We start from the raw sequence: 17,215 nt of genomic DNA on the forward strand, positions 1-17,215 counted from the left end.
CTAAAAGTCAGCAACTCGTTTTTGGGGGCAAACGAAACATTTTTGCAGACTGCAAATTGAAATTGAAATGAAATTTGTGTGGCACACAAACACACACACATACACAGAGAGTAGTGTAGTTTGTCAATATGAATGCCGTGCAGTCTATGCATACTTATATAAAAAAAAATACATATAAAATGCGAGATGTATTCGAAACCAGTTAAAATAGTCGACGCCTCGCCTCTTGGCCCCCTTTTTTTGACCGGCTTGGCAATAGCAGAGCAAAAAAAAAACAGCAACAAACCAATGAGGAAATAGTCGCAAATTCAATTAAAAATTCAACAAACAGTGCACAAACAAAACGACATAACAAAAAAATCAAACAAAAAAAAACAATAACAAATTTCAGTCTGACAGACGGAAAACGAAATAGAAACTAAAAGTGAAAAAAAATGTGGAGACAAACGTTGTGTTAACTTGGGCAAAAAAAACAGCAAACAATATGCAAAGAAATAACAGATGACATGCACAGAAGCAAGGCTAAGGGATACCCTGTAAAATATTTTAAACATTTACAGGGTATGGTTGAGATAACCTAAAAAATTATGTCAACTTGTAGTCTAATAATTTACAGGATATTCTCACTTAATAAAAAGATACCATGTGAAGTTATTTCTTCTTGAAGTATACTAATTTACAGGGTATTCTCACTTTATAAAATGTATGCCCTGTAAAATGATTTCAAAAGTCATTTACGAAATAAAATGATTTTAGCTTGAAGTACGCCAATTTACAGGGTATGATTACGAATTGAAAAAGCTTAACTAATTACACCAAGCAACATTTGAGCTTACCCCAAAAAGTATTTTACAGGGTATGCTGCAAAATACAGAAAACAAAAAACTGAAACTGCAAATCAAGTACAAGTTATGTGTGTGTGTGTGTGTGTGTGTGGGGCCAATTGAAAGTGAGTGGGCAATAAGTTCGAGTGTGAATGTGAGTGTGAGTGTATTCAAATTGCGCTTGACAGCTGTGCATGATGATTGTTAACTCGCAACTCGAGTACGAGTTAAGCATTTGCTAATGAAATTAGTAAAGTGAGTGCACTCACAATTATTCGAAAGCCGTTAAAGTATTATGCAAGCCGAATCGAATGAGTCCAAGCCATGAATGCCAAGTGAGTAGTGCGTGAATAGTGTTCGTAATGATTCGCAGAGGGATTTAATTCAACAAATTCAAATAGCTTAATCTCCAACCAATTGGCTTTTAAAACACCTTTGGGAATGCAAAAATTCATAACGATTGTATATATAAATCGAAATGAATAATACAAGCGTATAAATTACTGTTGAAATGAGCAAATTACTAATTGTAAAAGTTGCATTGACATTTGAAATTGTTATAAATTCAATAAACTCGATTTGAATTCAATAACAATAAAATAACAAATAATATTCTGAGTCACGAATTTTGGTACATAAAATAATTACTAGAGTATTTATGATTCCTGAGAACTTGATTGCGATCGGGAAAAAATTGTAGAAGGTATTTTAGAAATATTTTGTATGGCAAATTACGCCTACTGCAAATCGGGTTTTAGCCGCTTCTGGTATATTATGACCTTTCTGGTATATTTTGAATGTAGTACTTCAACGATATACCAAATATGGCCTTTAGTATTTTTTGTGATATATTTCAAGAATAATATCTCATTGTTTTGTTTTGATTCGATATGGGAAGCGGGTATTTTATATATTTGTTATATATATTTGCTATATTTAGTATATTGATATAGTACGGCACTAAAAATATACCATAGAGTGCAAAATATACCAAATTGTCAGTCAAAACAATTGAGATCGGTAGTAAGAAAGCGATTTTGCCCATAAAAAAGTATTTTTTAAAAACCTATCAAAATTTTGATTTGATAGCAACCAAAATTTTAAGAAATCTTAAATACTATGGAATTATTGTATGTACCAAAAACTGCTTTAACGTCAAATTATAAAATTAGTTTAAAAAATTGGAAAGAAAGTAAAAACGATTTTGAAATTTTAAACATTGCATTATATAAAATTTAACATTTTTACCCTGATAGATGTCTTCTTATATTATATTTTATAGAGCAGCTTTGCTTTTCCTTCTATTTCTCTCTGTGGTGTAGCTTTTATATATTGGTTAACACATGTTTCTAACTTGTTGTATTTTATGCTGATTTTAATCCATTCTAAAGAGTGTTAGAAATTTGTATAATTTAAGAATCTATTCTCAATTTTCTATGTATAGTATTAACTAGAAATATTTATTCGTACATCTTCCACACGAAGTCTAGCGCCACTTTGCTTATTTTCATCCAGCTCGTTGTGTTTGCCAAGTGCAAACGCTTTAAACATGGCTCTCGTCAAGAGGCACTGAGAAAGCCGCCTCAAGAGTCATTGGGTGGTGCAATGCAGCCGCAGCTGTTGCGGGTGCCCCGCCTCAGGGGGGAGAAGGAGGGGAAGCTGGTGCTTCGTTTGGTTTCGCGTCAAGTTATTATTCAGCAGCTAAAGCTATCAGAAGCAAGCGAACCCAGTCAATCGCTTATTGCCCCACGGGCAGCAATTGAACCGAACCGAACCGAATCGAATCGAAGCTAGGCGAATCGAACCAAACCGAACCGAACTGAACTGAACCAAAGCATGAACCGAACCACAACACAGCCAAAGCGAAACCAAGCTCAATTGAACCGAAAGCGAACTGAACCCAAACTCAAACCGAAACCGAATCAATGATTATAAGTGCGATAAGTGCTTGAGTGCAATTGCAGCAGGCGAATCGAGGAGCAAGGAGTATAAAGGGGTGGGGGAGGGTTAGTTCAAAGTGAGTAGGGGGAAGAGGGGAGGGAGGACAGAATGATGAGCCTGCCATCAGCACGCAGCAAAGAACCGAAGCAGCGGAGGCAGCGACTCAACGCGTCGCGGCGCGTCTTGGCTGTCAATAATCCGATAAAATGCGGATGGGCCGCAGAAAAAAATAAACGCAAGAAAAAAGCGCGTGTAAACAGCACTTGCGTCATACTTAATGGATGCTGCTCGACTAGCCGATACCCTGCAAAGTGGGAAAAGTGAGAAATGCAAAACAGCTCGACTAGAAGATGCGCTCTAAAGATGCAAATTATTTATGCCAAACGGGTGTGATCGACTTGCAGATACGCTGTAGAGAAGAAAGGAAAGAAAAACAAATAGAAAACGAGAGAATTGGACAAGACAAACTAATGAGAAACAAGAGAAATAAGTGTGAGAGAGAGAAACAGGGAATGAAATGTTAGAGAGAGAGAAAGAGCAAAAGAAGTGTGAGAGAGAATGAAAGAAAGAAGTGTGCGAAAGAAAGAGAAAGAAAGAGAAAAAGTGTGTGAGAGAGAATGAGAGAAAGAAGTGTGCGAGTGAAAGAAATGTGAGAGATAGAAAGAAGTGTTACAAAGAGAAAGAGTGAGCGAGAGACAGGAATACAAAGAGACAAAGAGAGAGAGGGAGAGAGAAAGACAAAGAGGTAGAGAGAGAGAGAAGGTTAGAACAAAAGCGAAAAATTCTTGCTAGTCAATACGCCCGCTTGGTGTGCGTCTCTGCTAGGGTATAAGAACAGCTGAATGCATGAATGGGAATGAGGAGCAGCGGAGTAACGAGTGCGGGGTGAAGACGGAGGCAAAGCTGTTGGAGGGATATTGAAATGAACTGAGCTCGGGTTGGATTTACTATGAGGCAGCTTTACGAGGCGTGCCAGAGGAGACCGTTGAGGTGGGGCTAAGAGAGAGGAGTGGAGTGGAGAAGGGAGGGGAGTGGAAAGGGAGGCAGAGAGTCTGCAGCAATTGAACGCACAAGTGGAATGTGCACGAAGCGTGAAGCATTTTGTTGACGGCAGCACAAGATATACTATACTTTTATATATATGTATGTATATATATAATATGTGTGCACAACATATAGTATAATATATATACAAAAGATATACTATATATATTTATATGTGTGTAGTAAGTGCTTAGATATCTGGGCTATACATGTGGCAGCCGTTGTCGCAGTCGCTGTAATTGCATCCGCGTGGGTGGCTAAACTTTTAGCTCTTCTCTCTCTCACTCTCTCTGTGTTCTTTGCTCTCTGTTGTCTGTTCTGTGTGGCAGCTGTTGCGCCACCTGTTGTCGAGGGGGAGGAGGGATAACTGTTATCTGTAGCTGTCCAAAGAGCTTAGCTTTAGCAAAGCATTTTAGGCAATTGCATTAGCCGCAAAAACACCTTTTGCACTTTCATTAAATTGCCAGTGAGTTTTGTCGCCTACAGTTTGACAGTCATTGGTGGGACACACACACACACATATTTATATGTATGTTATGCTTGCAATGTTTTTTTTGGGGTGCGGTCGCCTTTTGTTTTGTTTGGGACACAGGCGCAGCCCACGCAGCCAGACAACAGCGACACACATACATATATACACGCACAGTGGGCACACCCACGCACACATCGCACACAAAAGAAGTCTCACTGGTACAGTGATCATTCGCTTGACGAGACAATAACAAAATGCAATGATTCAACTTATGGCACACTCTTTCCAGTTTCCAGAACTTTCCCTAGAAAATTGAGAAGCATGAATGCTAAAGGAATGCGATACAGCAATTTCTTTCTATTTCATAATAAAGAACACATTTTGTCAGAAGAATGTTGTTTTATAAGTAAATTCTATTAAAATGATGGCAAACTCTTTCCAGTTTCCACAACTTCCACTGGAAAATTGAGAAAAATTGATGCTAAGGAAACGCGATAAAGCAACTTCTTTCCATTTTTAAATAACTATCATATTTTGTCAGTGGAATATTGAGAAAGGTGTTTTTTTTTTTTTAACTAAAAACTATAAAAGTTATGGCAAACTATTGCCAATTTCCAGAACTTCCAGTGAAAATTTCAGTTGATAAGACTGAATGCTAAAGAAACGTTATAAAGCAACTTCTTTTAATTTCAGTCTTTTGAAACAATAAAAGAATAACTTTTTATTTAAAAATGAAATCACAAATTGGGATGCCATTACATTTATAACAAATTATTATATACTCATCAACTTGGTTTGTTGTTTTCAATCGCAAAAATGGAGAATTATATTGTAAACAATCGAAAAAAGATTAAATAATGAATAAAAGTTTCCAGTTCCCAGTTTGGGAACAATTACAATTTACTGTATATAATTTTAGTGGAAATTTTTGAAACTATGAAATAATTATTTTCTATGGCTTGTTGTCTTTAATTGCAAACATTTCCAATGGCAAATTGGAATATTTAAAATGGAACAAAGAATAAATATCGAATAAAAATTTTCAGTTTCCAGATTACTATGAAATTACAATTCCATTACTTCCAGTGGAAAATTTAAAATATAATAGAAATATTTTTCACTAAAAAGTTCGTTTATTAATTTGACTATCCAATTACAATTCCAGTAAGGGTATGAACTGAAACAATGATGAATTAATGCTTTAGATATATAAGAGAACGATTCTTTAGCAGTTTTTGAAGAATTCTTTATACGCCAATCGATGATTTCCAGTCTACAAACTGTTTTTTTTGATTTTCCACTTGCATTCGCAGTTCTAATTTCCTCTAGAATCTAAAGCGATGCATCGCTTGGCTATTTCAGAATTTAGTGCACGCAGCATTTTCCTACAGCATTGTTGCAGTCAACAGTTTTGCAGCTACTTGAGTGACATGATTATGATTAATGTGATGCGCTTTGCTCCATACTCCGTAATTAAGATGGATACTTTGTCATCTTACTGGGGCCCCACTGTATGCATATTAATAATGCATATTTCATTAGGCGAAACGCGTTGGCTGCACAAAAGCCAAATCCTCGCTCGAAGAGAGCAGAAAGGGAGGAACTGGAACAAGCCTGAGGCTCTGAGGCAGGCTTCGCTTTTGTCGCGTCTTGCGTCAGGATTATTTTGGCTAGCTTTATTTTAATGAAATTTGATTGATTTGCATATGCGAATGGAGCCTGTCAGCATCGCTAAATGATGACGATGTTTGCGGCCTGACTTTTTATTATGCCACTGAACGAGGATGCTGAGGCTGAGGCTGAGAGGAGAGCCACATTGTTTGCCTCTTGGCTTCGGGTGAAATGTCGAATTAATGGCTTTGAATACAACAAAAAAGCAAAAAAAAAAAAAAAAAAAATAAGAAAACAATCGATTAATGTTATTGATATGCGGTCGCTTGCAAATGGGAATACAATGTTATCTAATGGCAATTATGTAGATTTGTTGGCTATATTTAGTCGACCAGCTGGTCATCGATATTTTTATCGATAACAAGGCAAATTGAAAATCCTGTTCGATACACGTGTCCTTCAGTGTCCTAATTATTATATTTAGTTAAGACTATGCAATTTTATTATTCTTCATATAACAATTGCTCTTTACAAATAACGATAGTAGCGATAATATCGATAAATGTATAGAATACCTTAAGTGCATTATTAAGAATCAAAATTCCAATTAATAAACTAGTAATTAGAATACAATAAGGAAGATAATATTATTCCTTATGACACGACGAAAATGAACCACTCTTATTCCGATTGTATTTATCGATTTATACGTCGATAGCTGTGTCAAGAATTCTTTAAACACTTTAGGGATATTGATTTCTAAAAATAAATCAATAAATACTTGACCACTTTTGTACCCAAGTGTCGATAGCTGTGTCGAATGGTATCAATCATCATAGTTCGAATTAAAAACTAATTATTCGAATTTTTAAAATGCATTAGAGATATTGATTTCCAACAGTAAATCAAAAAAAGACTTGACCATTGTTTTCTCGATAGTCGCGATAGTATGTATCGATAAATTAACAAAAATTGAAATCCATTTAGAGCATTCTTGTTGTTGTTGTTGTTGATTGACTTGGTTGTGAACCTATACTATACTCTTTTGCTTTATTTTCCATCTTTCGATTTGCCTCTCTTCAAATGCAATTGCAACAACAGTTGCAGCAAACGAAAAGCGGCAACACAACGAGCCAGAAACAGGATCTGAGTTTCCTCAGCGACTCGACGCCCATCTATGTGACATCGTTCAGCAGCAACCAGATCACCTGCAGCAGTGCCACGATGACAACAGCCACAGCGGGTGGCCCGATAAGTGCTCCCACATTGGCGCCAACAACAGCAACAGCTGCTGCCGCAGCGGCAGCAGCCACAGCGCCCTCAGCGGCACTCGTGAGTGCAGCGGTTGCAGCGGCAACAGCAGCAGCGGCAGCGAGTGGCGATCGGAATGCGAATAGCTCGACAACGGCGGCGATTGTTAGTGCGACGGCAGCAGCAGCGGCAGCAGCACTCAAGCAACCACCAGCCACAGCAGCAGCAGCGGCTGCTGGCAGTGGCAGCGGCGGTGGCAGCGGCGGTGGGAGTGGCGGTGGCAGCGGCACGAGCAGCGCGACGGGACACATCTATCAGACGAGCCAGGCGCAGCAGCAGCAGCTGCAACAGTTGCAACAACAGCTGGCAGCAGCTGCTGCTGCCGGCAAGCCGCTGCAAGCGAAATCATTGCTCGCCAGCAGCTTGCAACATCTGGCCGAGGAGGTCGACGACGAGGAGATGGACGACGACGATGATGTGGATGGTGCCAACTATTGTGGCATCACCTACATCAGTTACAACAACAAGCACGCCCAGTTGCCGACAACGACATTGCCGGCAACCACAACATTGCCAGCGGCAGCAGCAACACTTGCCACCACAGCGGCGATACATCAGCAACGTCAGCAAACAGCGGCAGCCGCAACGGCAACGGCGACAACAACAGCGCACTTTGTGGACGCACAAACATCGACATCGCCAACGGTTGCTGCTGCCGCTGGTGCTGCTGCTGGTGGGACAACGAAAGGTGGCGTGAGCATTGTGACAGCAGCGGACATCTCATTGCCGCCTCATGTGCATGGAACGACGACGCCGAAAACCGAATATTCAACGGCCATATCCAGCGGGCAATTGCAGCAGGCGTTCGCTGAGTTGCAGCTGCAGCAACAGCAACATCAACACGGCAGCAGCAACCTGAACAACAACAATGGACAGCAGCAGCAGCATTTACTTTTAAGCAACAACAATAATAGCAATAATTGCATCACATCAGGCAACATCAGCAACATTAGCAACATTGGCACGTCCGCTTTGAAAAATTGTGATTTATTAATATCAAATAATTTGTATCCACCGAGACGAGAGGTGAGAGAGCGAGTGGGAGAGAGAGAGAGAGAGGAGAGAGAAAGATTTCAGTTCGCTTTCTGTTCAAGTTTTCAACTTTGATTTCTTATTCTATATATAATATTTTTGTATTTCGTTTTTATTTGTGTTCGATGATTCGCATTATTGATTACACAATCTGCTGCCATTGCTTTCTTTTACTGAGACTATGCTCTTTTCTTTTCTAACACGCAGTTACTAACGCATAACGATGATATCATCATACATCAGTCCAACGATGACCTTGGCCCCCTATTTAATACAACAGCAACATCAGCAGCAGCAGCAGCAGCAATAGCAGCAGCAGCCAACAATAGCAATCTACAGCAGCAGCAACATTTGCTGAGTGGCGCCGCCATCTTTGAGCTGCAGCAACAACAATTGCAACTGCAACAGCAGCAACAGTTGCAGCTGCAACAGCAACACAGTCCCACAAGTAGCATATCAAAAGGCAGAACTGAACTTTTACTCGGCGATCAATCGCTGCGACAAGAATCAAGGTAAGTGCATGCATATTTGCATTTGTTTTAACTTGCTAACAGGCAACTGAACCGGTTCGCTATGCGGTTCAGTCGAATAACGCTGATGCTAATAACATCAGAGAAGTGAAATTTGGCAAATTGGGAACCATTACTTGTGAAAACTATATATTTCTATCAAATTGAACCGGTTCACTAAGAGGTTCAGTCCTATAAATCTGTAGCTAATAACGTCAGTGTGTTGAAACTTCGCAAATTCAAAGTAGTCACGTAAATGAGCAAGATAGGAAGGATTACTTACGAAAACTTTCTCTTTTTTAGCGAACCGAACCGGTTCACTAAGCAGTTCAGTTGCGAAACTCTTTTGCTAATAATTCCAAAGAGTTGAAGTTTCTCATTTGCGTAGAATTCACGTAAATGAGCAAGACTGGACTGAACCGGTTCGTCAAATGGTTCTCTTTTATTACTCTGAATAGATGCTAATAGGCATTTTGAATAGATGCTAAAAGGCAACCGAACCGGTTCATTAGGCGGTTCAGCTGTGTAACTCTTTTGCTAATAGCACTCTTCAGTTCAGTTGAATAACTTCTACAGGCTTATATGCTATTGTTGTCAAAAATGTATTTACGAATTTCATAGACATTTGGTCAATGATAATGTAAAGCATTTAACTACACACAGTTAGCAAAGCAGCAGGAATATGAAATGGTAATTCGTGATAGAAATTTACCTGTCGTGTTTAAGCTGTGTTTTAATCACAGTATTTGAACTTCCATAATTAGTATTCGACAAAAATGCTAATCTATTCAGAAAATAATTGTATGCAAATAAATGCCGTGTTTAGAAATAGAGCATGTATTATATTAAAATATGGGATAACTAACAAAAATCAGAAAAGGTACAAATATATTATAATATGGAATAACTAATATTGAATGGCTTAAAACGATTCTTAAATTTTCATGTACCATAAAAAAAGAATTTCCTTTTCTTAGTTCAACATTTCAAATGTTTATTATTCTACTATTATTATTTTATTCCGAATGTTTTCTTCCACTGCAATTACAATTACAACTATTTTGAAACGAACGAATTGAATTTGGGCACAGTTGAGAAGTCATTGTGACTGCACTAAAGCAACGACTTAAGCAATAAAGTGTTGCCTATCCGACAGGCGCCAGTGACTCTGCAACCCCCGGACAGAGGCAGCTAGCTAGAGCAGTGACTGTGCAACCCCCGCGGACTCCGCAGCTTCAGCTTCATCTTCATTGTGCAAATGGACAAGTGTAGTGAATGAGTGTAGGTGTAAGAGTGTGTCTATGTATGTATGTGTGTGTGTGTGTGTGTGAGTGAGTGGATTTGTTTGTTTGTTTGTTTCTCTATTTGCCAAGCATTTATTACCGTTTCACAGCAGCGCTGGAACCTTCTGCATTTCACATTCGCCTTTCGCATTTGGCATTCACATATTCGCATTCACATTCACATTCAGTTGCTCGTCCTGGCCGCACACTGAATGGGAATCATGTGCGCCATGGAAATACCCCACATATAGCACATGTGTCCATGTCTGGGTGTGTGTGTGAGTGTGTGTGTGAACGTTGTTTTTATGACTGCTTATTTATTTACTTGGTTGGCTCGCTGGGTTTTCCAGCTGGCTGGTTTGTCCTCGTCCTCATCCTCGTCTTCGTTCTCACTCTCGGTCCATCTCTCTCTCTTCGCTCTTCGCACTTTTCCTCTCCCACTCGCACTCTATGGCATTTTTAGTCTCGTTTTTATTATTATTTCAGTTTTTTTTCCTGTTTTTTGCGCTCTGTTCTCTGTTCATTCTGCATTCGCGTTTCGCCTTTGGCCAACACAGATATTTTTCACACATTTTTCGCCGTTCGCAGTTTTCTCTTTAGCTGCTCTCTGCAGGTGTCTGTGACTCTCTAACTAAGTGTGTGTGTGTCTATGCTCCAGTGCGTCTGTCCTCACACACTCACACACACACATACACTCTGCGTCCTTGTCCAGGCGTTGCCTTTGCCTCTGTTGTGATTTCGCCAAGCAGACCAGAAGACCATCATCATCGTCTTTTGCCATTTCCTCCCCAGCGCCTCCCAGTTGCCCCCCTGCATCTCGCATCTCGCATCTCTCAGCTCGCATCTCGCCTCGAGACAAGCGCCAAGCGCCACGCGCGCTCTCATTTTATGCTCATTATTAATTAACGAGTTATTTTCCACACCCTGCGCCCTGAATATTTATACATTTTTGAATCGATTTTCCTTGAAAATGCGCTACTCACATCGCATCATCAAGGCTGCTCCCACTTGTTGCTCTTTCTCTTTCTCCCTCCATTCTCATTCAAGATGGGAACTTAAAGCGTTGCATCTTTCACATTATGAAATTTATTTATTGTGCTTGACGTTTGCGCATCATCTGATAATTGCTTTTTCCAAAAAGATGTTGAAAAATAAATATATTTTTCTTAAAACGATTTTAAAACTTTCAGATAACAACACAAAAACAATTTCCCATTCTTACATAAAGATAATATAACGCAAAAATACTACAATTTATCAATACCATATTTGGTATATTTATATACTACTGCATTCGAAATATACCGTAGAGATCAAAATATACCAGATTGTCAGCCAAAGCAACTGAGATTCTTAGTGAGTTGGCGTATTTCTTAAATAGCTTCTATAATTTTTACCCGATTCCAATCAAATTCTCAGGAATCATAAATACTATAGTTATTATTGTCTGTACCAAAATGAACGACATTAACTCATTCCTAACTATATTTTGTGCTGTTTCTTTAAAAGGTTTCTTATATTCTGTTTGACGATGATACTTAGAATTTTATTAGATTAACAACAATATTTTTTTAATTAGCAAAAACAGTTAAAAAAAAAACTGCAGACTACTTAAGAACATAATTGCGAATTTTTTAAAGCAAAACATATTTAAAAAATCTCATTGTTCAATTTGCAAAGAATTTGAGATAAATGCGAAATATGAATGATGAGTGCATTAATTGAATTTAGCCTTCGATTCATCATCACTTTCGCGCAGATATCTTTATCTTTGTGCTGCTTCTTTTTTCTATTCATCATCTCATCTATGATTGTCATTTGCTTTCACTAATTACCCCGTTCGCTGTCTCCTGTGGCTGCTGAAGAACTCGCCACACACACACACACAAAATCGGATAAAATTGCAAGTCGCAAGAGGAAAACCTGCTGAGTAATCAGATGCTCAGATGACAACGACAACGACAATGACAACGGCAATGACAATGACAATGACAGAGAGATGACAACAGCAACAACAATGAGAGTCATAGATAATGCACATTAAAGTGCGTTGCATCAAGTGTTGTGTTGTTGCACATTTTGCAGGCTGGCAAAACTGTCAAACTTTGATTGGGGCCACGAGAGACGCAGAGACAGAGACGGAGACAGAGACAGAGATGCCAGACAGTCTGACTGAGCTATCTGTCTGTCTGTCCGTCCGTCCGTCCGTCCGTCCGTCCGTCCGTCTTACTGCAGTTTACTCATGCGTCTGTCTATACATTTTTGTGTCTTTCCACTTACTTTTCCTACGATCCCAGAGCTCGACATTCGTCTTGGCATTCGTCTTGACAAGCATAAGCATCAAATGTCGATGACATTAGTCTTCGACACATTCAAATCCCGAATTTTGCTGTGGCTTTTCAGTCTTTGGGTTTGGTCCGTCACTTTTGTCTTTGCTATCGAGTCAAGTACAGAGTCAAGCACATCAATTAGACGAGAGAATGACACAGAGAGAGAGAGAGAGAGAGAGAGAGAGAGAGAGAGGGAGAGGCAAGGTAAGAGACGGAGCAAACAATCATTTACAATTTTACCTGACTCGAAACGCACATTCATATTCGGAAATGCCTACGATTACATGCCAATTATTTGCAAGGGCATCAGCACTCGGCACTTGGCACTTGGCACTATGAAAATGGATTTAGACTTAAGAATTGGCCAACAACAATAGTCGGCAATTAGGGCAGACAAATTGCCCCAAAGCAATACAACTTTGTGGCAAGTAAATTAAGCGATTTCAGCACAACTTTCAACTTCAGACAGCTCCTCAACTGTTGTTAACTATTCATAATTCTATGGGATTATAAAGTGCTCACAAACTCTTCTTTTAATATTACGATATTCCATTTTATTTTATTTAATATACTATATCTCCTTAGCTAGTGGGTCCAAAGAGTTAAGAACAGGGTTCGTAAATTGAGTAAAATAATAAAAAAAAGTAAAGTTTTAAATGAATTTTATTTTTAAAGTTTTTATAATAATAATTAAACATAAGAGTTATTTGTAAAGGTCTATTTTTATAGTACTTAAAAATAAATCATATAAAAAGGTTTTTGTTTTAATCCCAAAAAAAAAATAATATTAATACTAAATTTCGGATAATTTTCTCATACCTTACAAATGTGATTAAATTTAAATCTTATAAACTCAAACATAAATATATTAAAGTAACATACTTAACAAATTATAAAAATTAATGAAAGATATATAAAATAATATTAATGAGGAAAAGTACAGATACAATAATAATCATAATCAGTTGCTTTGGCTTGCAATGTGGTATATTTTGTTCTCTATGATATATTTTAAATGCAGTACTATGTCAATATACCAAATATAGCCCTTGGTATATTTTTGTATTTTTGTGGTATATTTTACAAATAATACCGCATTGTTTTGTCTTTATTTATAGTTGTCATAGTCGAGCAAGAAGAATGTTCAAGAATTCTTTCTTAAGCAATAATAATGAGAACGATACTTCTCCGACTCCAGCTTTAATAAGCAGTGTTCCAGTGTTGATAAGCGCCAATTTATTGCAGTTATTTTCAAAGTTGCAGTAAATGTAACACTCAACGGTTTATTACGTTTTGCAACTAGTTTGATTTTTGTTCCTTAATAGGCGATCTTTTTGCTTTTATTGCAGCTTGATGATTGCTTATTTAGTTTCCGCTTGTTTGTTGGCCAATTGAGTTGGCACTCTTTATATGGCCAAATTGGATCGGACAGGAAGTGCAAAAAAAGAAAACAGAAAGAAAAATATGTGTATGCTTGCGTGTTTCTCACAGTGTAAATTGATTGGGGATTGCAAGTTGCAACATCGGGCAGCGTACACTGCAAACACGGTGCCGCTTCAACTGTAATTTGGAATTTTGCGCATGTCTTGAGACAAGTTTGTTGTTGTTGTTGTTGCTGTTGTGTGTTTTTGGGGCTTTGGCATGCCAACCATGTAGCGACCATGTTGTCAGTGTAAGAGTGTGAGTGTGTGTTGTCCAGGTCCCAAGCAGTCGAGACGGCCGCGCTTTGGCATTCGGCATGCGAGGCACGCGCAGGCGCAGCATTTTTTGTGGACGCTTCGTTGAGGTAGGACTGACCGAGCGAGCGATTGTGTTTGTTGTTGTTGTTGTTGTTCTTGTTGTTGCTGAGGGTCACTTTCCCATGCATCCACCCCACACATGACAAAATCAATTAGAGCAGCGTTGCCAGATCAACAAGAGTACAACAAATATTAATTTCCTGCCCAAATTACGTCGTTGTGCCTAGCAACAACAAACGACAAAGCGACAAACGCCCACGTCGCAGCAGAGCTTGGAGAGCAGCAGCAGCGACAGAGGAAGCGCGCACGCAGGCAGCGTTAAATGCGAAGGCAAACACAAACACACACACATACGCGCGCAGAGCAGAGCAGCCAAGAAGGCAGCGAGAGCGTCGAGCAAGTGAGCAGGCGAATAAGAACAAGCACACACACACACACAGAGTGTTGCTGTGCTGCTATAGCAGAGTAAACTTTTTTTTTTTTCGAGTTGTTTCTTTCTTTTCTTTTTTTTAAAGTTGTGAAAGAACAAAACTAAATAAAAAGCGCAAACAAAAGTAAAGCGCAAAAAGTTTCAAGAATATAAAATGAAATCATATATATTTGCGTATGTATGTGTGTGTGTGTGTGCAGCTTGTAACTTGAGATAAATCCGTTATAATAACTCTGGGCAACTGGACTGCAGAGAGGGAGCGAGGGGGGACAGCAGGCAAAGGCGGCCTAAATGATGCCCAACAGGCAACACACATACATGCATACACGGGGCGCACCTCAAGTGTTGTGTGCTGTTGATTGTATCTTTGGAGGATGCTTTGCTGCTGCTGCTGCTGCTGCTGTGACTACGACGACAGCAGCGACGTCGACAGCGCAACAACGACATGTCTTTTGTTTTGTTTTCACTGCGCTTTGCTTTGTTTTTGTTGTTCTTGTTGTTGTGGTTGCTTTGCCCTTGCCCTGCCTTATACGAGTGTACTTCTAACTTTACCTGTTGTTGTTTTGTGTCGTATTGTTTAGTGTTCTAGAAACACACACAACAAAGCGTTCTCCCCTTTTCCCAAAAAAAGGAACAAGAATCGCCGTCGCCATCGCCACAAATGGGAGCAGGCAAAATGGCAGCGCAGTTCATAGACCAAAAAGGTAGCGTAAAGTTTGAATGGGGCAGTTAATTTGTCTGCTCGACAACACTGCACTGTAAATGGCAGCTTAATTACTACAGACAGATCGGCAACACTGCAACGATGCAAAACACACACAATATCGGTTCGTTTAGTAGCATTTACAATGCTTATGCTTATGTGTGTGTGTGTGTGTGTGTCGGTGTGTCGGTGTGTGATTGTGATTCTTTAGCATAGAAAAACGCAGCACAATGCGTTAATTATTTTTCTTACCTGTGCCGCACATTCGTTCGCTCTCTGCGTCTCACGCTCTTTTTTTTTCGTTCTCTCACGTCACAGGCTAATAACAGCCACCACTACAAGCACCAACGTGCGTGTGTGTGTATGTGTGTGTATATCTGTTTTGGGCATCTCTGTGGCTGCCTTTGGAGCTGCGCGCGCCAAGCAGCCCCAGTTGTTGTTGCTATTGCTGTTCTGCTACCTTTGGGCAACGGCCGCAGTCGCAGCATACATAGCTGACTGTTGAGTCACGCACACATACACCGACACACGCACACTCACATGCGCAACAAGACGGTACACACACCTTTTGTTCTTTTGTATGCTGCCAGGCATTAACAACAAACAGGCTTAACTACATATAGACATACTCAAACACACAAGCATAACATAACTATGTTTGTATGTATGTATGTACATACCTGGCTGCTTTTGCTGCCGGCGTCGCAGTCACTGCTTGCTTGCTCTGCTTCTACTTTATGTTTGCTTTTGTTGGCATTCCCATTCCTTGTGCAGTGCATGGAGCGCTATCTCGCTTTAGCCTATGCTGCTTGCGCTGCAATTTGCCAAAGCCAAAATCAATGTTGTTGTTGTTTGTGAGCCTCTCATGTTGCCAAGAGTGCGAGTACTTGTGCATGTGTCCATGTGTATGTGTGTGTGTATCCTTGCCTTTGAGTGCGTTTTGAGTGCGCTGCACTTGCGCTGCGCTGCCCACGGCAGGTACAACAACAATCACCACCATATACACTCTCTCACCTCACTGCTGCTGCTGCTTGTTATGTGTGCTCTCTTTCCATGTGCTGTGCACTTGGCGTGCGCTCTCTCAAAGTTAGCTCTCTCACTCTCCGACTCTTGTGGTCTCTCTGCGCTTGAGCCAACGTTTCGTTTTGTGTGCTCAGCTCAGCTCGCAGTCGCAGTCGCCGTTTTAGTTGTTCAGTCTATGGCTGACTTTGTTCGCAGAGAGAGGTAAAAACGGTTTTTCCTTTTGTTGTCGCGCGTCTCGTGCAAAGTGAATCTAAAGCAGCAAATAACAACCACAACAACTACGGAGCACATGTAACCGGCAAAAACAAATAACAGTGTGTGTGTGTGTTTAATATAATTTTTTTTTTGTTTGTGCGAATTAAATTGCAATTAAAAGTCTAAGCAACAACAATGTTTTGTCTACTACGTTTTCTGCTACTAAACTGCACTTTTTGCTATTCGCAGCGTTGCCAGATCACGCGTCTCTCTTGTTGTGTTTTTTGTTGTTGAAATTTTAAATGTGCAAGTGGCAAAAACTATGCGCGCTGCAGGTGTGAATGTGTGTGTGTATGTGTGTCTGGTCAACATGCAACGTCAGTTGTTGGTATTGTTGTTGTTATTGTTGCAGCAGCGATAAAAGCACCAACTGCAACAGCGAAAAATTTCTTTCGAAAGTGCTGAGAAATTGGTCAAGCAACTTTTTAACTGTACGGCAGCGTTGTTTTTGTTGTTGTTGCTGCTGCTGCCGCTGTCGTAATTAATACTTTGGTCAATAAACAACAACAACAACGAGAGCAGCGCATGCAATCAGTTGTTGTTGTTGTTGTTGTTAGTCGACGTTTCGAATTGCGCATGCGCAGCTTTCGAGTTTTTTTTTTGTTTGTATGTATTTTTTTTTAACGTGAATTTCCATTTGCAACTCTGCTTGTGTGTGTGTGTGTTTGTGTTTTAATAGTGCTAGCAAATAGCTGAAATGTGCCAGGA

At 39.7% G+C, this 17,215-nt stretch overlaps 1 protein-coding gene across 1 annotated transcript in view; it reads left to right on the forward strand.

Annotated features, from left to right (window-relative positions):
* The window catches only part of LOC132796231 (homeobox protein prospero), a 71,070-nt gene that overhangs the window by 19,970 nt on the left and 33,885 nt on the right, over positions 1-17,215 (forward strand). The window contains 2 exon segments of the mRNA XM_060807316.1: positions 6,994-8,229; positions 8,443-8,747. Of these exon segments, the coding sequence (XP_060663299.1) occupies positions 7,117-8,229; positions 8,443-8,747 (1,418 nt within the window). The 5' untranslated portion in view covers positions 6,994-7,116.

The sequence above is a fragment of the Drosophila nasuta genome, chromosome X, assembly GCF_023558535.2.
Source record: "Drosophila nasuta strain 15112-1781.00 chromosome X, ASM2355853v1, whole genome shotgun sequence".
Taxonomy (NCBI): domain Eukaryota; kingdom Metazoa; phylum Arthropoda; class Insecta; order Diptera; family Drosophilidae; genus Drosophila; species Drosophila nasuta.